General features: G+C 50.3%; 1 protein-coding gene across 3 annotated transcripts in view; it reads right to left on the bottom strand.

The window, feature by feature from the left end:
- Nucleotides 1-20,692, bottom strand: part of KLHL25 (kelch like family member 25) — a 31,330-nt gene extending 10,638 nt beyond the window's left edge. The window contains exons 1-3 of one of the 3 annotated variants that reach the window (XM_066196720.1): nucleotides 20,527-20,692; nucleotides 8,702-10,532; nucleotides 2,340-3,868 (exon numbers count right to left, since the gene is read on the bottom strand). In XM_066196720.1, the coding sequence (XP_066052817.1) occupies nucleotides 8,746-10,515 (1,770 nt within the window). In that variant the 5' untranslated portion in view covers nucleotides 10,516-10,532; nucleotides 20,527-20,692 and the 3' untranslated portion in view covers nucleotides 2,340-3,868; nucleotides 8,702-8,745. Of the gene's footprint in view, nucleotides 1-2,339; nucleotides 3,869-8,701; nucleotides 10,533-15,266; nucleotides 15,287-20,526 lie in introns of those variants that run through there. The other 2 variants (XM_066196721.1, XM_066196722.1) reach the window with 2 other exon arrangements.
- Between the last annotated feature and the right edge of the window lie 2,090 nt (nucleotides 20,693-22,782).

The following is a 22,782-nucleotide window of genomic DNA, read 5'->3' as shown; positions in this document are numbered from 1 at the left end:
CATGGGGAAACAGGAAAACACTTTCACGTGGGATGAATTGCAAGGAGAATGCTCAGTGCTGGGCCATTAATTAATGTGCAGGAGAAGATGACGAGACATGGACACGAGGAGTTAGTGCTCTGTATGGAGATGGATGGATTTGTAAACATGTTGGATAGCTGGAAAAAAGTGCTCCTCTTCTCCAGTTATGTGTTTAAATGCCAGAGTCGGCCTCTGGATGGACGTGGGGCTCCCTCAGACACCAGCGCTATTAAATCACCAGCTACTCTGCTTTTAATTGACTCTCATGACAAAGGGAGTGGGCTCAGATGATAATTCCCTGCAGGGCTTCACTGCAAAGCAGTATTATTTCAAGGACAGCTGGGGTCAGGCTGGGAAAATGCGTATTTAAAACTCAAAAAGGCACTCTGAGTTTCATTTAAAGAAGACATAGAGCAGTATCAGCCTTTTGCATCCAGGGCGTTCAGCATGCTCAGGCCCTGGGGATGGAAGTCTGATCATGCCAGCTGCCTGCCTGGTTCCATCTCCAAGCATCTCTCTGCCCTCCCCTCCCAAGTGTTTTTTGGAGTGAGAAGCAAGAACCCTGGTTCTGAGCTGGGGAACTGAGGTGAAGAGAGCTCATGGGCCAGGCTCCAGCCAGGGCCAGAGGGTGGGTGGAAAGGAGCTGTATCCTACCCCAGTTCTCCCATAGGATTGGGCCCTGCAAAACAAGGGAGGTGTGGGATGAGCCCCCCTGCTCCTCCAGGGATCTCCCTGTCAGGCTTCTGGCACTTCTTGGGGAAGATGTCTGAGCTCCTGACACCCCACAGCGAGGGCTGGCTATAGAGTGTGGGCTTGTTTCCCGGGAGCCTGGGAACACACAGCTCCAGTAACACCACCAGACAGGACTCTCTCCCAAGTGCCCGCTCCCAGACAAAGCTGAGCCTGACCTGCTGAGATGGCGAAAAAAGCTCTTTTAGAAAAGGAAAACAAATCACATTTACATTTCTACCCCTGTACCTCCCATTTAAATGCCAGCCCCGCTCTGGCTGTAGCTTTTTTCTGTTACATCCACTTCTATCTCCTGCTCCCCTTGTTCTGTTGCTGCTAACCAAGAAACCTTTGTATTTCTCATTACATTTAATTCCATAGCAACAGGTCGCTGCTGTCACAGCAGCTGCTGATTGCTTTTGAATTGTCTCTCAGGCAAGCTCCAGAATAAATACAAAAGAGCAGGTCTCTGCATGGCTCATATCAAAGCAAGCCTATTGCAAAGCCTCCTCAGCTGCTATTTAAAGTCCCAGAGTCCCATATAAAACCTGAATCAACAGAACTATAGGGGATTTCATTCACATCCCCCCCTCCTCTTTTTCCCCCTTCTCCTGCTCATCAAACAGTGATTCCTACCCTGAATTGGTTTTCCAAAGGGGTTTTTAATGAGCTTTTTCTGTGGAGCCTTACACTCATATCTACCCAGCTCACATCAACTAAAGCTGCTGCCCACCCAGCTCCCGCAGGCAAGGGGACAAATCCCCTCTCCTTTGCAGCTCAAAAATTCAGGCTCCAAATCCCTTTGAGACCCTGTGTAACACCCATAGAAAGGTTTGCTTCCCAAGCCCAACAGCCCCTGCTACCAGAGGAGGAGGCAAATACAAATTTGCCTAGTGCCAATTCACTGCTCTAAGCAATGCTCCCACCGTCCCAGCCCTGAGCACAGCTGGAGCTGCTGGTCTTGTAGGGAGAGAAAACCCTCCCAGAGTGTTCCCAGAGCAGGGCTGGATCTCCCTGTGCCTCTGGGAGCTCCTCTGGGATGGGGAGAGATGCACATGGAAGAAAATGTGGACAGGAGCTCCAGCTGGAAAGCCCATCTCTCCTGTCAATAGGCCCCTTTCTTAGGAGCTGCAGCAGCCAAGAGAAGGCAAATAAGGAAAACAGAAGCATGAATTCTTGTCTTCCTTAGAAATTACTGGCTGTCCCTGCAGGAGTACGGCTGTGTCTGCATTGGGCCCCTCAACCTATTTGGCAGGTGTTACTAGCACTGCAGACTTGCAAGTTCTCCTGAAATCATGGCATGGACAAGCTGAGTGAGAGCAGCCATGGAGAGCCACATGATGTCCTCAGGACATGAGGAGCCCCGGACTTTATTCCCAGATCTACCATTAACCTTGGAGAAGACACTTGACACCGTGCCTCAGTTTTCCAAGCACTGAAGCAATAATAATTACAGCTGGGCTGGTTGCTTTGGAGGCTGTTTGTGAACCACCCCATGGAGTTCCAACCCTGTTATTAGTCCTCGGCCCTGTTATTAGACCTAAATCCAACTTACTTAAGAAGGAGGACTCCTGTGAAAAACACACAAACAGTTTCCCAGATCATCATTTTTATTAAAAGTTCACAAGCAGCTGAAGGGGGAAAAAAAAAAAAAAAGCCTAGGAGATGTAAATAAACGTCATCCAACACATTGCAGACTGGCTGTGCAGAGCGTGTGCTCTTCCCGGCAGCAACGGGCACCCGCTGCTCCGAAAAGACCTTTGCTGTTTGAAGCTGTGTCAAGGCTTTTCATGGCATTGCATCATTCAGCTGGCCGGGCTACAGCCCAGCCTCATCCAGGGGCGAGAGGCGAGCCTGGAGAATCTGGAGATCTGCTGTGCAGGGAAGCAGGATGCTGTGCAGGACCAGTCCACAGCAGTGGGCAGCCCCAGAGAGCCCAGTCAGGAGCTGCATGCCTGTACTGACAGCCGAAATCCACGTGCCCTCCTCCACAGCAAAATGAGGAATGGCTGGGGCTGACAGCTCTTGGATGCATAATCCCAAACAGAGTTGGCAGCCAGCATGCGTGGATAACCTGGGGCAGCCTCAGCCCGACCGCTGGCAGGCAGCACAGTCAGAAACGCTCACATCTCTCCAAGGGGAAGCCTGGATGTGGGGTGCAGCAGGAAGGAGGGGGATCCCTCCCCAGCCCACCCTGCAATGCTACCCTAATCCTCTTGCTCTCCCTCTGAGGCCTTGTTGGAGTCAAGGTGCCCCTTCCCAAGGCACGAGCATTCCCCACTGCACCCACTTTTCTGCTCCTTTGCTAATGAGAGCCTCACCCACGCACAGGGAAGCTCAGCAGACCGGCTCTGAGCACACAGTGGGCTTTATCTGGGGAATATCTCAGCAGCAGTGCTGCTGCCTTGGCACACTAACACAGCCCCGTGCTCTTCCCAGCAGCTGTGTGTGGGGAGCTACCCGGCCTCTGACCAAATCACAGCAGCCAGGAAAGGGGTGGGGGGAAAATTTAAAAGGCTCGAAGTACAAACCAAAAGGCATCTGCCCTGTTTTGTCACAGTACCTGGTGCTGCTGGCAGCCATCCCAAGCTCCTATGTTTTAATATTTCAATAGCCATTGCCTCCATGAAATGGCCAGAGGATGGGGAGAGGCAGGTGCTCTCACCTTGTTCCCTTTTAACAAACACTTCCAAGTCACCCAAGCAGCAAGCTGTGCCAATGGCAAGTTCACTGCCTTAGAGAAAAACATACTAATATCTCTTAACCCCCCTCAGCTGAGTAACAAAAAGAGCTACCCAGCCATGTTTGCTGAGGGATGCAGGCTCCATCTTCCCAGCCCTGTTGGTCCAGAGGAGCCCACAAGCCATCCCCGTGCCTGGCAAGGCAGTGCTCTCGGCTCCTTGCCACCCCTGCAGGGTGGCCAGTGACCAGTGGTGGGGCTGGGTAGCCCTTGGTGACCCCTGGTGTGATGCTGTCAGTGGGGTCCCAGCTGTGCCACACTCCTGGTGTCAGGAAGGGATGTGGAAGTTGCCTCGGAGTCCTGTGCGGGAGGACAGGAGGCTCTCGGCCACTGCACCGGCTCCAGCCGCAAGAGAGGGGACGTGGATGTGACTGGCATCTGGGGAAGGAAAGAGAAAGCTCATTAACTGATGTGATGCTCAGCTCAGCACAGGGCACTCACTGGGGTGGCCTCCACCCCAACTCCCTGAGGTGGGTGGAGGTGGAAAGCAGCTGGTTTCTTTAGGAGCCAGGCTGTTCTTGGCTTGTGCAGGACAGGAGAGGGGGTCTTCAGCTGGGGAGGGCTCAGAGCTGGGTGGCAAACTTCAGTGGACATCACAAAGGAATGAAAAATTGAGGGAAAAGTTTTCACTCTCTTTTTTTTTTTTAGGGCAGGGACGAGGGCCCAAAAACTGGAACAGACAAAACAAAAAGACCCTTTTTCTCTTTTTCCACAGGTTTCTCCAAAAACATCCGTATCACTGACATTTCCAAGGGGTTGATTAATACAGTCTGGGGCCAAGCTCAGACTGCACATGTTTCCATCTGCCCAGGGTTAGGAAAAGCCTGATTTTCATCGACTTTCCTCCCCAGGCCAGCCACTCCCTTCCAACACTGCCTGATAAACTGGCTTCAGAGACAACCAGTCACTTGGAAAGAGCAGCAGCGGCAGAGAAACTGCAATCCCTGTTTATCCAGCCTCGCTATTATACACATGCAAATGGGTTTCCCTAGGAGCCACAGGGAGAAACCAGCTGTGACTCTGTTCCAGGAATTCCAGCAGGTTGCAAGCAACCACCCACCCCAGCAGCATGCAGGTGAGCAGCAGCCTCTAGGAGCCAGGAGATTATCCTGAGGTTTTTTTTCGGGCTGCTCTTTGCAGGTACACAGGTCTTGGCATGGGAAGGTGCCTTTCTGTGAGCAGGGCTCCGTGGTTGGAGCCGAGAATGATGCACACTGCAAGGTGAAAGCACTGCTCCATGTGGAAGGGAGCCACACCAGACAGCTGTAAAAGTGTCTTTGCAAAAGGCTTGTTATCTAAGCTGTAATATAATAACCAGGAAAAGCCATGGAACTGACCCAATTCCTAGTGTGAGTGTGGTATCGGAATACAGCTCAGGGCCTGGCACACGGCCTGAATCTTTGCAGGAGCTCTGGGGCCAAAGTCCAGATTTCAAGAGCCAGAACAGCCTCAAAAACCTTCAGCCTCAGTCACTGAGCACCCACCCCAAGGCAGGCACCAGCTGCTGGTGCCACCCACAGCCCTCACAGGAGCTAAGCGCACCAAAGGGCTCCAGTGGAAGCCCCAAAATCAACTCTGAGCTTCTGGATGTGTCCCAGGAATCAGTGCCTGAGCAGTATCCAGTCACCAGCCTCTGCTCCCTATAGTGAAGACCGTGAGGAGTCTCCTACAGGAGCTAAAAAGCACCTGATTAGAAACCTCTGGGCAGGGGAAACCCTGGCTCCTTGATGCTACAGGGTTTGGGTTGTCCTGTTTGTCTGGAGATGGGAATTCCAACGTCTCCACCCCAGCAGAGCATTTGAGGCTCAGGAGGCAGCACAGAGGGATGCAGTGACTCCCCTTTCCAATTCACCTTCCCTGGCTGGACCATGCAATCTGGAGTGACCATCCCACCCTCATCTGTGACTCTGCCCCGTGAAAATGAGTGTGTCCCACAGGACAGATAGTCTGGAGAAGCCACTTTAATGTGGAGACAAGCAGCTTGGAGAACCTGTTCCTGGTGTTGCCTGAAGTCACCTCTGGGTAGGGGTTGAGTTGTCCCCATCAACTGTCTCTGCACAGCCCTGTGACAAACCACTCACCACCCTCCCCCAGGCTGGGCTGTATTGGTCTTTATCAACACAGAGTCTTTATAAATGCTCATTTGTCATGTTCTGCCTCCCTATGGCTCCACCACCATGGGTGGGAGGGGATGAGGCTTTCACATTTCATACTGCTAATCACACTTGATCCCTGGAATTAACTGTGGGCAATAAGCACTAAATTAATGTCACACAGCCTCCCTGGCAGCAGTGCTGGGACCTCTGCTGAAAGGTGTCCCTGCTCTGTCTGGGAAGGGCAAGGGCCATGCCCTCGAGGAAGCATTTCCAGCTGATCACTTTAATGCTTTATATGAAAAGCAGGCTGGGTGGTTTATGATCAACCTTTGTCAAGGACAGACTGTTTGGTTTTCAGGGACCAGTTTATAAGGCAGGAGGTTGTTTTTCCCGTGACTACAAAGTACTGTCTCCTGCCATGTGACTGCCCAGGCCTTTCCCCACCAGCCCACCTTGCTCTGCTCCTGAGTTTTTCCAGGTGAGGGGAGGCAGTTCCATAGGAACCTGGGCAGGTGCTGGCCAGCCTGCGTTCTGGACATCCCTGCTTGAAGAAGGATCCCATAAGGACCAAATCAGGTGTTTGAGCAGAGACCGTCCATAATGGGAAACCTTTGGCCAGACCTCCAATAGGACAATGGGATGAACTGGATCACAGTCATAGGATCCTACAGCCAGTTACCCCAGCTCCCAAGCTCAGTTTTTGCACAGCCAGGACAGCCAAGGCAGGCCCATGGGACGTGGCTGCTGCAGTGTGGGCAGCACGTGCACATCAGGGACATTCACTCACCCATCTTGGTGCTTTATGTACAGAGCTGCCACAGTGGCTGAGGCTGTAACAATGACTTACTAAAAAAAAAAAACAAAAAACACTCTAGAAAAATCACGTGGACAGACATTCTTTCTGGCAAGAGCTTGCGTGTATTTTAAATAGTTCTTTTAACTGAAGACTGGAGGCAGAGCCAAAAATGCACATAAAACCCTCACACAGTGACTTTTCACCAGTTTTATTTGCAGTTCCTAGTTTTCTGTGCTTGTGTCAGGCTCCCAGTTACGGGGGGAGGGGGGGGGAAGTATCAATACAACCCCCACAAAGCTATTTATTAGGTCTGAACAACCCAAATACAGTACAGAGGAAAAAAGTTAGGCGAGGAAAATAACATCACTGTGACTCTGAAGACTGTTTTTTATTCAGTGGCTGAGGAATCAACTCCTATCTCAAACTACTCCCTGTTCCTACTCCCAGCCATGTGCCTGGTGTTGAGCTTTAATATTCAGACGCATCTGCTACCAGAGAAAATTAATTGTCAGCTCTAGGATGGCTCTTAAAGGGAGGCCCCATTGACCTGAGCTGAAAATGATGGAGTCCTCACAGTCTTTGCTGCAATATTTAATAGCCAAGTGACAGTTAATTAGATTACTGAGCCACTGTGACAGATGCTAGGCAACGCCTGAGGAGGAGAATTTGGAAAGGCCATTATCTTCCAGTATTGGGAACACTTTAAGGTCTCATTTTAACCCTTTCCACTCTTGCCCTGCTCTCATGGTGGTCCAAACCACGTTAAAATCAAGGGTTTCACAAAGGCCAGTATAATGCCCTGGGTGATTTTTTTTCCCACCTGAGCAAAAAGGTGGTCACATTGGGCTTAGGTGCCAGGCTTAGGTGCCAGGAACTCCTCCTTGGTTCCCATCTGGCATCAAAAAAGATCATCACTGGGAGGTGCCTGCAATTTCACCCACTGGGCGGCTCCCAGGCACACCAACCACACCAAGTGGAAAGCAGGGAAGTAAGAGGGTGTTACAGGGTTTGGGCAGCATTCTTTCTTCCCTGTATTAAGTGAAGTGGATTTTGATGAGTCTGTGGAAGAATTTCCCTCCCCACAGTCTCCACTTTCCAAATAAAACTGCAAGTGAAGCTTGTCAATCCCACAGCCATACGAGAGGGTTTACCAGCTCCTTGAGCTGGCATGTAGGCTGCAACCACCAAAGCAGAGCTGTGTGTGCTGCTGGCACTGAGAAACCTGCACACTGAGCTACCAGAGGTGTTACTGACTTCCTGGGAAGATGATGCTATCCAAGTGTTGCAATGCAAGTTGAGAAGAGATTTTGGGCTGTGCCAAGCCAGTTGCATCTCAGCACAGGTTGGTGAGGATATGCAAAGCCCTGTGGAGCCACACTGACAACCAGAATGGCAACCAAACACCCCAGTGAGGAGGAGAGAGGAGGAACCAGAAACCAGGGGCACTGCGGCAGCACCTTCCCTGAGCAAGAGAAAACCAGAGTGCCAGAATGAGACACGACATCATGGGTTTCCACCAACTTTCTTTTTCTCACACAACCCAAAACACTGATAAACACATTCTTCTTCTGGTTACAAAACCCCTTCCCTCCCACTCAGGTCTGACACAGTAGTCTCAGAAGTTCTGATTTAACAAGCAACAGTTTGGATGATAAATAAACACCAAGACCATCAAATGCACCAAGACCATCAAATGCACCGTGGCTTCTGTGCTTTTGCTTCTGCTACCCACTGAAATGTAAATACAGAGCATAAAAAGAGAACCAGGATTTGCTGGCATTCCAAGGGTCACTTGCCTACATATTCATCAGTTCTAAACAGATCACCCAGAAAATCAGCAAAAATATCAAACTACTGAGACATTCCAAAGCTCTTGTTGCCCTAGCATCTCCCAGGAGTCACATACAAGTGTTTTTAGGAACCTTAACTCCCTCAACTGCATGAGAACAGGATGTATTCCATGGTGAGAGCAAGTGTGGAAACATCTGCCCACCCACCCACAGAAGGGTGATGCTGGCACATCCAGCTACCTTGGAGCAGAGGGAGCGAAGCCCCAACCATCTATGTAGATTTATCTCTTAAGATACTGGGAGGATCATCTGAAAATAAGAGAAGCTTTGGAACTATCTAGACATACACTAGAGCACTGCAGAGCTGGTTATTCTTTCCTGGCTCTGCATCCCACTTTTAAATGTTCTCTTGCCATAAAACAACCTCATGAGCAACTTGGAACCTGCAGCTTCAGCACAGGTTGTGGTGTGTGGAGATACAACTGAGGCAAGACAGTAATTTTTTAATTTTAGAGGAGGAGACCCTTACCTTCATTGACCTCCTGGAAACAAGCCCCCAAGCCCTGCCCCTCATCACGAGGGCAAGTGCTTCCAGGTGCTGACAAAAGCTGTGGGGATGAGCGAGTAAGGCACCGTGGTGATGCAGTTCCATGTGTCTGACGTGGGGTCATAGCAGTCCAGCGTTTTGCACCTCTGGGTGCCGAAGTAACCTCCCACCACGTAGAGTTTATTCCCCGAGGCCAGGGCGTGGCAGGACATGCGCTTGGCCGTCATGTCCCCAATGCGCGTCCACTGGTCCGTCTCGCAGTCGAAGCGGTAGGCGGAGGCGGCCGTGAACTCCGTGTCCCCTCCCATGATGAAGATCTGGCTGCCCAGCACGGCGGCCGCCGTGTAGCGCCAGGGCTGTGGGCACTCGGCTTTGATGGTCCATCGGTTCTCGGCCGGGTCGTAGCACTGCACTTTGGACACCATGTCCCGGTGGATGCTGGTCCCGCCGAAGACAAAGAGCTTGAGCCTGGCGCTCACCACCGCAGCGTTGCTCACGCCGTCTCTCAAGGGAGCCACCATCATCCACTTGTTGGATATGGGGTCGTACTTCTCTGCTTGCTTCAAGGAAACAGAAGGAGATGCAGGGAAGACTCCAGCTACTGCGGTGTGTCCACCGACCACGTACAGGCAGTTTTCCAATTCGGCTGAGCCGTGCCCAAACCGAGCAATTAACATTGGGGCAGCTTTGGACCATTCCTCGTGCACAGTATCATAAACCCAAACATCTTTGGAGACGCCGTTCTCTGAGCCCCTGCCTCCAGTGATGTACACTTTGCAGCCAATGGCACAGGCACTAAACTCCTTCCGTGGACTCGGCAGGTCTGCTTTAGGAATAATTTCCTTCGCTTTGTGATCCACTTGGTAGATCTTATCACACATGAAGGTCTGTCCTCCCAGGATCAGTAGGGTGTGCCCAGCTTTGCGAGGCCTGGCACAGGGGCTGGTGACCACCCCGTCGTTCTGGAGGATCTTCTTCTTGCACTGAATAGCTTCATCCAGGACAAGCTTGTTCCTTTCATCCACCATGATCAAGTCCTCGCAAGCCAAGGCTTCCTTGAGGCATTCAGAAGGAAGCAAAGCCAGACGAACATTCCTCAGAAGTTCTGGGAGATAAGCCTTCCGTTCATCCAGATCGTATTTCACCCACTGCATGACAGCCTTAAAGACCTTTTCTTCATCCTCGATTTCCAGCTCATCACTGGAGATGAGGTCCAGCAAAGTGTCCTTGGAGAGGTTGTTGAAGTCCTCACTCTTGTGAACAGTCTCAAAGTTGACCAGGCACATCCTCCAGGAGAGCTCATAGAGCCGCCGGCACTGATGAGCATCCGAGAGCAGCATCATGCCCAGGCAGTTGGAAGGGTGGAGGTTCTTCTCCAGGAACTCAGCCGCTGCATCTCGGACGTCATGGAACTGCAGCATGTCCCCAGCCTCCAGCAGGGACTCAGCATTCTCCTCGTTGATAATGATCCGAGAGGAGTAAGCGAAGTCCAGCAGCAGCTCCAGCACCTCGGGGTGGAGGCTGTCATGGAAGTTCACCTCGTCATCCAGGCTCTCCCGGAGGCCGTTGCTGAACATGGCTTCGAAGTACCTGCTGGAGGCAGCCAGCACTGCCCGATGGCACGGGAAGGACCTGTTCCCTGCCCAAAGGGTGACATCAGTGAACATGCAGTGCTTCCGCAGCGTGTTCAGGTGGGACAGGACGCAGTCCGGGTGGGAGGCCTTGTGAAAAAGCAGAATGTTCATGGAGCCGGTGCTGGTGCGGGATTTACGGTTCTCATGGACGCTGACAGACATGGTGGCAGAACTCTTGCCTGCAGGGAGACAAACAGGGAAACCATTATCCCCTTGTCCTTACTGATATAAGGCATGGAGAACATTTGTTATCCAGGGGACCTCAAAGCACCAGGTGACATCCCTGTAGCTCCTGCCTTGCACAGCCCTTTCCTCCTGCACCCTCACATCCTCCAGAAAATTTAACTCAGGCTGAGCAGGGCGGGAAGGCAGAGAGGGGTGAAGGGGGAAATTCTGCTTTGGTTTCAACAAAGGAGCAACAAAGTGAGGCAATTAAACCCCAGACTTGGTGGTAGATTGTTTCAACAGCCCCCAGAGGGTATTGGCAAACCACAGAAGAGTTATTTTTCCTTAGAAAAAAGCATAGAGAGAGCAGACTATCCGGGATAAAGGGCATTGGTCTGTTCTTGGCTCAGCAGAAATCAAGTTCGGCTTCTGATTTTTATGTAGATTACTGCAGGTCTGTAGGAAAAGCAACTGCTACAGGTTTTATTTACAAAATATTTAATTACCAGCAGAAGCCAATTTTACCAAACCCATTTGTTGCACTTTTTGATGATAAAACTCACCAGATACCTCATGTGACTTAAACATTTTTCAGAACAGAGTCTCATCAGAATAATACAAAAGAAATACATAAATTATGCTTTTTTTACCAGACAGGCAGAATCAAACACAAGGCTTTTATTAGCTACTATTTCACTTAAGTGCTACCTGATACCAATCCTTCCCTGTAGAAGAAAACCCCTTTGGACTAATCAAATTAATACTACCTAGATGATAAAATCCAAGTAATTTACTCCAAAATACTTTAGCCAGCTGTATTTTGTTCCCCATGTAACTAAAGTAGACAGATACACATGCACAGCCCTCTCTTACAGGAGAAGTTAATACAGAAGTTGTCCCAAGGTTTGAAAAATGAACCTGAAAAAAATCAAAATGGGGTCAACCTTCATTCCAGTCACTGAATTGTTTAGACAAGACAGTTGGAGAAGGGTTTTTGTTGGGTTCTTTTAGTCGATGTTGGTTGGATAGGATTTTTTTTTAACTTGCTCTTCACGGCCTGGGGTTTCTCAAGGGTCTTTCCACTCTGCAAACACAAGGCCTGCAGATGAGCCCTGTCCTCCCCAGCCAGCCCTGGGGTCTTGGAGGAAACCACAAAGTGCTGAGAAAGCGGACGCAGCGCTCCCAGGCTGCCGGCAGGTCACAGCCTTGACCTGGCAGTGACCTGGAGCTGCTCAACCCTCCCACACTCCATGGGTGGATGACCTCAGGAGGAGGCAGATGGCCAGATAAACTGCCTGACTCAGGCTCTGCTCATGAGCTTCCTGCCCCTGCCTCTCCAGCACCTCCAAAAGAGTCTGAATTAGACAAACAGTTGTGGGCATGTTGCTCCTTCCCCACCCACTGCCAAGAGTTGTTGAGGTTGGTCTTCTCAAGGCCTCACTCATTCCTCGGGGCTGTGTCACAGTCCAGGGAAAGCTCTCTGTGCTTCTCCATGCAGAAACAACAGCTTGCTCAAGCAGCCACAACTCCTACTCAGCCTCCAAGTCGGGGGCAGGAACACTGATGTGGGTAATTGGGTGGGATGTGTCCATGTCCATGGCTCAAACTCCTGCAGCTTGGGATAGAGGCTGACGAGCTCATTTCACTCATGACTGGAGGCTGTGCAGAACCAAGGCTCCAAAACAGGAAGGAAAACGCCATTATGGAACAGCACTTTGAAGTGCATCTGAAGGAAATGTTTCCAACATCTACACCCAGAGCAGGAACAACACTAATTTAAGGGGTTATATGGATTCCCATGTCGGCGCTGAAGCGAGGAATACAAATGAAACATTTATGAGTCTGCTAAAAGCTATTGATTTAGGTTCCTATTCCTACAACCTCAGAAACCACCCTGCCACTGCTACTGCCTTCTTTGCTCACAGCTCAGGTCAACTTTTCAGAATTAACCTTTGATTTGCTTATGCACAAAAAAAAAGCAATTTATATAGGATAGCTATGGAAACAAACACAGAGACTGCAGGAAAGCAGCAATGATTTTTCTGCCACTAAGATTAAAAGCAACTATTCAGAGTGGAAGGAGCAGGTCATTTAGAAATTGAAACGTCTATATAAAAGCTGCAGCAAAGCCATTTTTTATATATACATACACATAAGGACACATACATATATCACACATGTGCACACACACACAATATATTTCAAATCTCAGGCTTCCAGTATCAAATATCTATCCCAGGGAACTTGGAGACAAATAATATTTATATCCTATACATATTGAAAAATATCCAGGGAATAAACTGGCAGGTTGCAATCCAGTTACCAGCACTGCTCTTTCTATCATGTTGTCACCAACTGGCCCCCAGCAAAGCTGGAATTTTGAAAGCTAAAGAGGCCACAGTCACAGCTCCTTTACCTGGCCTCTCCTGGAGCAGGGTTAAGACACCGGATGTCACTGGTCAGACAAGCAGGGCTAGACAGACCATTAAACTGAAAGTAAAGCAGCCCCTGAACTCTGGGGCGCAGCCATCTCACCAGAAAGCCTTGCTTGTGGTTTTCAGCAACATCCAAACAGCTTTTTCTGAGGGCTTCTTGGATCCTGCCATAGCCAGGCACAAGCAGAAAAGTGGCAGACACTAACCCTTCCCCTCACTGCATGTCACAGTCTACCAGAGCCCTTGGCATCATCTCACCCATATCAGACAAACAGAAACTGCAGGCAGTAGCTACTTCATCTCGCAGGTTTCTTCCAAAATGTAGCAGCTGACAAACCTCAGAAGCCTGTAGGCAAAGTGTCTTCTACAATTTCATGATGTGCACAGAAGTGCTTCGATTTAAGCCATGTTTAACTGCAGCCACGAGCAGGCTGGACCTGTGACACGTGCACTTCTCTGAGGCAGATGCATGCAGAGCACAGTTTGGCCCCTACCACACTCCTTACTCCCTTACCCATCTACTGACCTGAAGAGAAAAAGCAGAACCACTCTGAAAGAGGAGTATTTTACACAAAGCAACCTGCCAGTGGCCCCTGCCAAGCTCCCACCTGCTCTGTGAGAGCCAGGGGGGTTATCAGACCTCCCAGCTGCATCTTCCATCATGCAGGAAGCTTCTGCTGGAACAGCCCTGTCAATGGGAACAGCAGAAGGCACGACCTGAACAAACTGGGGCTTCAATTTCTCCATGCTGCATTCATTTCTTTACCTTCAAAATGCAGTTACTGAAAAAATAAGTATCTACTGCATAACCTTTTAAAGGGATCTTACTGCACGCAGAGGCAGATAATAATCCTTCTTCCATATGGATGAGGGCAGAGGGGCATCAGCTTTTTGACAGCTATCCAATGCTGTCTGCTGGCTGTAGTATTCCCCTGGCTGTCTGCAGCCTTTGTACAGCCAGGATGGGAAAGACAGGTTTTTTCCAGCAGAGCAAGATAAGGTTGCTTTGAAAATCCTTCCACTCATCCAGACAGGGCAGACAGCAATCCTGAAAGAGGGAAGGAGTTGGCTCAAGAAAAAAAGACCCCTCAAATCTCAGCTCATGAAGAAAACGCCCCAGCAGTCTCTCTGGACAGGACAAAGCCTGCAAAGAGAACAAGGGTAAAAACAAAAGCAGAGAGTTGGCCCAACTCCCCACATGAAGAATCACAGCTCTCCTGTCTGAGTGCCTTTTGCTTCCTACAAACCACATCCCAGCAGAAGACTTTCCCTCCCAGGCTGATGGGTCATCCTTTCAGAGTCCTCCTGGAATAGTCCTTTAGGAAAACCTCAGGAGACACTCTACCACCTCTTGAAAAATCCAAGTGCCTCTTAGACAGGTACTTTGAAGCTGTATCAGGCCCTGTCCCCAATAACAAAAGAGCTGCATAAGAGAGGACAGCTCAGAAAGGCTATTGATATGTGAACTATATTTAGCCAGGCTTGGGGTTCCCCCTCCATCTCAAACCAACAGGCTCTCCACAAATCTCCAATTTCATTCACTACCTGCAATCACCAGCTGAGATCCTGCTTGCTTTCAAGAGGACAAGATTTGAGAGTGATTAATATGCTCCCCAGTGGGACTTCAGGGGATCATTTCTGCTTAGAAGGGCAAAACAACAGGGTTTATAAATGTTCTCCCAAAATCATAAAGGCTGGCTAAAAACTCCAAGTCCCATGATCTGAAGCTGGCACTTTCTGTTTCTGTCTCTCACCCATGAGAAGCAGCAAGCAGAACACATTTCTTTTTCCCCATTCAACCATAAACTGTTTCAAGCTGTAAATAAGTAAATAAATAAGCAGTAAGGCTCTTTGCTGGCTCAGCTCAGAAGAGCTGGACGAAGCTGCTCACACTGCAGCAGAGTTTCATTCCCAAGAAGCCATATGGGCCCTCTATGCATGGGCTGCACTACAACATACAGACACTCCTTCCAAACCAGACCAGACCCACCTGGCATGACCAGTGACAGCAGGCATAAGATTCATCTTTATTTTCTCTCCATCTCATAGTATCAACCCTGTGGGGTCAAGCACTGTCTTGAATTCAGTCAAAGTTTAACTTCTCCCTGAAAGTGGTGGGATCCATTTTCTACTAATGAGTAATGTGCCTGCTCTCTCATCCCAAATGTCTGTACCTTTCCAATGCCCTCATGGACTCCACCACCTGGTGCTTAGGCCAGCAGCATTATCCCAGGCCAAAAACTACTGCTGTAGAACCAATTTTCCCCTTTTTACTGCAGAGGGTAGCAAAGTAGAAATATAAAAGTCACCTACTGTGTTGTCTTCACAGGGAAGAGCTCCTTGCAAAACTGCTTAGGAGAAAGAGTAGTGAGGCAACACGCTGTCAAACACAGAGCCAGATACAGCTGTGTTTCAGATGCAATTTCCCAGCACTGCAGACTGTCAGCAGACCATCAAAAGGTTTGAGAAAGGGGATCTGTTACATGCAGGCATTCATGTACTCAGAGGCAGCCTGAGCTTCAAAAGCAGGAAGAACCCAAGAGAAAACAGGAAAGGGTGGTGGGGGAGAGACATAAAAAACAAGAAAGGGGAAGGAACAAACGTGAAGATGTCATCAGATGATTTTCCTGTCCTTGCATAACACAGTGGACTGTCAGGTACACAGCCTGGAGTTGCTTGAAATGCTCAACACTAATAATGCTCTTCTGTCAAGAGTGCTTGAGATGAAAGGAATTAAAATTGCACCTCGCATTTAGTGCAGCATCACACTTGTTGAGTGTGGAGCCTGGGCTGCTGCCAGGTGGGCAGCATGGGACCTTCACTACATCATCTTCCAGGCATGCCCTCAGCTCTGTCCACACTGTGCCTACATGCAGACTTTGCTCTCTTATCAGGTCGGGTTCATCTCCAGCAATTCCAGTGAATTTAGTGGTTTGCCTGTGTCAGCCAAATTTGTTCCTGTTCTCTTCAGGATGACTAACACAGCAAAGATGCAACAGTGATTCTGCAGGCTGGAATTCAGACAACGTAACTTCTGTGAATCAGAAGGTATCACTCTGGATTTGCCCTTCCTGACAAACTCTTGAAACAAAACCAGATTTGCAAATAGGCGAACAAAGGAAAGGCAGCTGACTCCATCCCCTGAGTGCAGAATTTCTGATCCTTCCCTAGCCTCTGAGAATGGGAGGCATCCTTATCATTTCTTCTCATTTTCTCACTTCCGAGGCTAGCCTGTACATCCTAGACAGAAAACAGAGAGACCATGTGAAAGGCTCCTTCTGTTGGCTCAGACAGAAACTGGGAGGTTTTCCAAGCCCAATTCTGTAGGCTCCAGGAATCAGATTGTCTGGAGAAGATCCGGGTACATATCTGAATGTTTTGAAATACAGTCTCAGAAACTCAGTATGAGTTTCATATTCCACTCATATTCTCATATCCCATTCTCAGCAGTACCCACCATTCCTCCCTTTAAACCCATACTCCACTCTGAGCCTAAAGCCAACACAAGAATCTACTGAATGCCACTTACTCGACAGAAAATCAGAACATTATTGCCAAGCTGAACCAATTAGTGAGATTCTTGTTTTGTCTCACAAAAGTGGTGGTAAAAGGGGCTGTAGTGCCTCAAATCTATGACATGCACCCATCTGAGTCAAAGGCAACCATACTCCAACCACAATAAAAATACCTGTAGGAAATCCTCTTTGCATGCAACCCATGCAGTTCTATTTGCAAATCAGGCATTGGAGTTGCTACTCTGCGGCTGAGATACTCTAAAAAGCTTCTCGAGCTACCTGGGACACAATCAAATAAAGTTCATGTTCACCACTAAGCACACTGGCTTTGCTGTTCCTGGGAATACCACGCCCTCCCACAACCACTACCCAAATCGGGATAAATAATGCTTTTAGCCACAGTCCAGGCTCCAGACAATAGCTTTTCACAGCTACGCCTTAACCCCAGCGGATCTTTTCAGAGCCCGTGATTCATTTCAGAGACTGTGTTGGGGTTTTGTCCTTCCTGCTGCCCTCCAGCTCTGCTTGTGAATACATCCCATTCTGCCAGATCAATCACAGGCGCTTTGCAAAATGAATGGGGGGTTGCAGAGGAGGCAAGCGAGTTCACAATCCCCTCTTCCAAACCATACCCAAAAAGGCCCCAGAATGGGAACAGTCTACTTGACTGCAGTACCTACCCCAGCCCCATCTGGGCAGGATGAAGTCCTTTTCAAGCAAGCCAAACTTGCTAATGTGCTGCAAAGGCAAAAGGCCTTTGGTACTTCAGACACAGAGGAACCACATGCCACTTACCAGGGAGAGTTTAGGAGATGAGATGTGGTATACGTCAAATTAATGCCAGAATAACCACAGAAGCTGCTGACTCCAGAGATCTTATTGAGATCCTCCCACTCTCCCAGCTCTGAGGCTGGCAGAGCCGAGTGCTCCAGTAGCCAGGCTGACCAAAAGCCCTGTCACAGATGCTCACACCAAACAGGTCTGTCTGCCTGCCTGCTGTCAGGGCAGGATTTCAATTTTGGGCCTGGCCAGTTAAGCTGGGGTTTTGTCTTGCCTTCCCCCCTCCCCTGCCAGGCAGGAGATCATGGTACAACTGCCAGGTTTGGTTTGCTCATCTGCAATTCTCGTCGGAGTTCAGAGCCATGGAGATGGGAAGTCCTCATGCCTCCTGAATGGATTAACCCCTCATGCTGCTGGGCATGGGGGACATCCATTCCCAACTGGATGGTAAAGCACTGACAGATATTGAAGGGTCTGGGGTTGCAAGACAGGGCATTACTTATTGCCCTCTGGCTCTGGACAGAAGGAACAAAAAACCCTCTGATTTTTCCGTTTTGGTACTCATACAGCATCAAACCACACACTCAGCTTGCAAGTTCTGTGCCACTGTGGCATCCCTGCAGCAGCAGGCCGTCCCAGGCATCCTGCACTTACTGCAAGCAAACCAGAGTGACTGCCCGTGTGGTACAGTAATAAATTTGCCTCGCCACAATGTGACAGGCTATCATATAAAACCAGTAGTCTTTGCAAAGCCTAATGGGCAGCAAGTAGACAGCGGTTATGGGACATGCAACATTCCCAGGCTCAAGCAAAGGGGGAAAGACAGAGCTGTCTGACCTGGCTGGAGTGATACTAATAGTCACTGTGGGGATATAAAGCTGATAAGCAAAGACAGAGCGATGTGATGGTGGTTAAAGGTCAGGCCAGGGGGCTTGGGGTGGCTTGTTACAGCTAAATGCTTCCTAGCCAGCATCCCTGCAGCCACTGTTGGCAGCAATGCCAGCTATGCTCACTGCAATTCAACTGCACTTTGTGAAAGTGGGCAGTAATTCTAGCCCTCAGTTCAAGTGCTGACACGGCTCCAAAGCTGCCCCTGCCACAGTCCCTGAGCACAGCGAGCAGCCCTGGCTGCCACCGACACCCGGGGCCAGCTCTGCCTGTCCTGCTCCACCTACTCATGCCTGAGCCAAGGCACTGCTCAACACTCCCTGTAACGCTGCCATCTCCATCCCCACCTCGCAACTCTGCCTGTCCTCCTCCACCTCCACAGATGGCCACATCCTGCCCTTCTTGTTTCACTCATCCACCTCCTAAACACTGCCTAAAACCTCCTCTGAGTGCCAAGAAGGACCTGAACTCCTGCAGGCTTTGGGCACGGTTGGTTACCACCATAGGGACAAAAATGCTATCATAATTCACATGTGCATATGTGCACACAGATGTGCACACACTCCTCATCTCCATACCAGACCATGTCCAGCACTCCCTCTGGAGCCAAAAGAACCATATTATGGATCAGACTCATGCTCATTTTTACACATTTGGAATACATGTTATGCAGTATCTTGTCATCTCTCCCCAAGCTGTCGCCTTCACAAATTTCTTTTGTCTTGTTCCTTCAGTCAAACCATTTTCAACTGGCCTTAACTCCTCTGCAAGAGCACATCTGGGACACCAGCTTCTCTGACTGAGTTACCTGAGCCTGCCCCAAACACAACACGAGAGGACACCACACTCTGCACACATGCTGAAGCAGGAAGACTTCAGATAACAATCCTCAAATACTTGAGAAAATGAGCAAGAAAGGAATGGGAAATTTAAGTTCTTCAGTGCTGAAGCTGCTTACAGTCTCCCATGTCCACCTTATGGTGTAATTCTGTAGCATTTTCACTCTGCTTTTAAGTCTGAGAATCTCGTGCCACCTCACACCTTCCTGTTGCAGAGCAGACTTCCACCTATGCCTCCTCCCCAAGTGCTTTACTTGGACTTATCACAAAGATAAGCCAGAGCAGATGGCTGGGGTTAAAGACACAAAAGAGACAAAACATGTTTTCAGATAAGATTTGATTTGCAGCAGAAAACAGGACCAGGAAAACAGACAGGCCCCAGAAAGGGTCCTCTAGCTTTAAGGAATCAGACTCTTTGAGAGATGGACAGAGAGCAGAACATACAGGAGAGATCAAGAGCAGAGAGAAGTAGAAGAGAACTCAGAACTCTGGACGGAGACTGTCACCAGAGCAGCTGAGCCAACAGCAGCAGCTGGCCACCACCAGAACACATGGGCTGTGTTACACATCTCGGGTTGCTCCCAAGGTAAATTCAATAAAAACAAGCGTCACAAGATGCAGGAAGGAAGCAGGAAAAACAAGGGAAGTTGTCAAAGTATAAAGGTTACAGAGCTGCTTGGGTTTTTTTCATGTGGCTCTGGATCTGTCCTGGAGAGGAAGAGGTACGTTTGGAGGAAGGCTACAAAAGCCCACAGCACCCTGGCTAAGGAAATCCCTCCAGCAGATCACAAGAGAACACATGCAGAGATTGCCAGGAAAGGAAAACAGAGAAGTCATGACACTGGGACTCTCCACTGGAATCGTATGAAACATTCGGCTGTCTGCTTATGCAAGGCTGAGGGCAGATTTTTCAAGCACAGATCTGGCTGGTCTAAGCCCCCAACAATTACAAGTGGAGAGACACAGAAAATAAAGACAAAAAAATATAGAAAACCCAACTACCAAACAAGGCTCTTAACTTTTTTTTTTTTTTGTTTAAATGTAAAGGGGCCCGTGAGGACAGGAGAAGGACGAAGAACTATTTTTCTCCTCTGTCAGCTCAGCTCTGTCACTCACACGAACCTGCTCACTTCTCTAGACAGGCTTGTTCGAACTGATTTCATCAGAGCCCATGGAAGTTGCGTCCCTTGGAGCACAGTTTTGAGACATGTATAGGGACGAAAGGCGAGGGTGGGGGGGGGGGAGCCAAAGCAAAAAGCAATGCCACCTGGCTTTCACATTCATGAGATTAATATCTGGGATTTAATTTTTTTCTTTAGAAGTGAAAAGACCTTCCCCTCCCTAAACCCTTCCCCGCCGCTTCCTGCCTATGGAACGCGATGCTCCAAACCCGCAGCGAGCCCCGGGCCGGTACCGGGGGCAGCACTCATGGTTCCTCCTGTCGGGGGCCGGCACATCCCCGTCCCCGCAGCTCCGAACCCCAGCAAACCCTTTGCTCGGAGGGGGTCTGGCAGCGGAGCGCGAACGCAGATCTGGGGGGAAAACACTCACCGTCGCTTGGCCGAGCCGAAATCTCCGTGAGCCGCGAAGCCCCCAGCGCCGGGTGGAAGGGATGCAGAGATCGGGGCTGCGGGATGCGGGGCTGCAGGGATGCAGGAATGCAGGGATGCAGGATGCGGGGCTGCAGGGCAGCGGGGCTGCAGCGCGGCGCGGCCCCGGCCCCGCGCACAATGTACCCGCCGGGCGGGCCCGGCCGCGCGTGGGACCGCGGGGGCGGGGCCGCCCGCCGCTGCCGCCACCAATCAGCGAGCGAATCTCCCGTGACGTTACCCTCAGCCGCGCCCCCCTGCCGGGAAAGCGACCAATAGGAGGGTGGGAGGGCAGCTTGTGGGCGGGGCGAGGCGAGCCGTCGGTGCCCGGGGCTGAGGGCCGCCTTCCGCCGGCCCGGCCCGGCCCGGCCCGGCCCTGCCGAGATGCGGCCGCTCGGTCCGGGCCCCGCGCCGGCCGTTCCGGGGCTCCCCGGGGGAGCGGCCCCGCTGCCCTTCGGCCCCCCTGTGCAGCCAGCCTTGGTGTGAACCGTCCCCCTCTGCCCCGGCCTTTGCCCCCGCAGCCAGCGGGCCGCGGGTCCTGCCCGGCCGGCCCTGCCCCGGCGGATCCCGCAGCGTGGGCACCCCGCGCAGTGATGTCCCGGCGCGTCACCCACTCACCCACCGCACGCCCGCGCCTGCGGCGGGGCAGGGAAAGTCAGCAGAACCCGGCTGAAATTCAGGCAGATTGGGCAGAATTCGAGTGCGTGGGGGATGTGAAGGTCAGCACAAGCCCACCCGCGGGGCCCGCTGCCTGCAGGGAGCTGTGCAGAGCCTGGGATCGCACCAACACCGGCCGGGGGCCGTGGGGACCACCCGCGGGTCGGTGCCGTCATCTGGAACGAGCAGGGGGGGACGTGGCAGTGCTGCCTTCAGCAACAGTGTGGGCTGAAGCTGGAAAAAAATCCTTCTCATTTAGAAACAATAACATTTTTTAAAGCGAGAACATTTTCGCATAACACAAGAGCAGCTGGAAGCAGCAGTGCCTCTGATCCCACCCGTGTTTTTCGGCCCCTGCTCTGGAGTGAGGCACAGCAGGTAACTGCAGACCTGCCCTGGGGAATAATTTCACTGTGAGTGGCTGTGCCTTCCCTGGGGTTTGTGGAACGCTTCATCTACCAGAAAAGAAAAGAAAAAAAAAAAAAACAAAACACAAAAAAAACCAAAAAAAAAACCAACAAAACAAAACAAAAAACAACCAAAAAAACCAAACAGAAGCTGGAAGCTTTCTTTGGTTTCACAAATTTTAAATACACAGAGGAGACAGGGAAGAGCTGCTCACTATCTTCTCCCACGACCCCGTTTCTCCAGGGCCCTACTCCCTATACACAGTCACAAATGTTCAGTAATAAGACTTAAGTGAAAAACTAACAGCTCTGTTAAGTGTATCTCCCCAGATAATGGCTGGGAATATCCAAGTGTGCTGAAACTCCCATACACTCAGGGATGCACTGTTAGGGGGCTGCTCCTTCCAACCTGGTAAAGGAAATATCTCCAGTTTTCCCACCGAAGTTAGTACCACTGCTTGTCTTGGAAGTGCTGCCTGCATGACCTGCATTACACGGTGTGGGCATGGGAGGAGGTTGGAAAGTTGCTGCTATGGGGATATATTGAAACAAAAGTTCCGATTAGTACAAAATACAGTCCTTTCTTCACAGCTTGAGACAGAAGGTCAGCTACGGCTGGCACAGGCTGTGCATGGTAAATAACAAAGTACACTGAAGATGTTGAACTGTATCGAATTCCTGGGGGTTTTTTTGATCTGTCTTGTTGCAGATCATTGCAGTTTAACTCTTAGGGTGCTGCTGCTTTCCCAGCCACAAGCCCAGCTACTCTTGAGGAGGCTGAAAATTGTCCAGGAGCCTGCTAATGACGTTAATGAGCTGCTCAGGAAGACAACAGGGATTTGTGCAATAGGTGGGTGTGGTCGCATCCTGAATACATCTGTAAAACAACAAAAACATTAAAGACAAAATTGGTTTTCCCTATTCCTGCTGTGTTCTACCCAGCAGTTCCTGAGTATGAAGGAGCTGGGGAGAAAACCAAGGTCACATTTCTTAATTCCAAACCACTTTCCGAGTGTTACTACAAAAGCCAAATGCTGTCCCAGCAAGCTGTGTGTGAACCCAAGACTGTCGTCTGCATCCTGGCAGGCAGAATTCTGGCAGCTGCCTGTGCTGGGAGCGCACGAAGCCCAGGAGAGCTCCCTGCAAAACTCTAC

This window comes from Chamaea fasciata, unplaced genomic scaffold (genome assembly GCF_029207755.1).
Source record: "Chamaea fasciata isolate MVZ Bird 193981 ecotype frontalis unplaced genomic scaffold, bChaFas1.0.hap1 SCAF_14, whole genome shotgun sequence".
NCBI lineage: Eukaryota > Metazoa > Chordata > Aves > Passeriformes > Sylviidae > Chamaea > Chamaea fasciata.
This window is presented reverse-complemented; position numbering and strand designations above follow the sequence as displayed.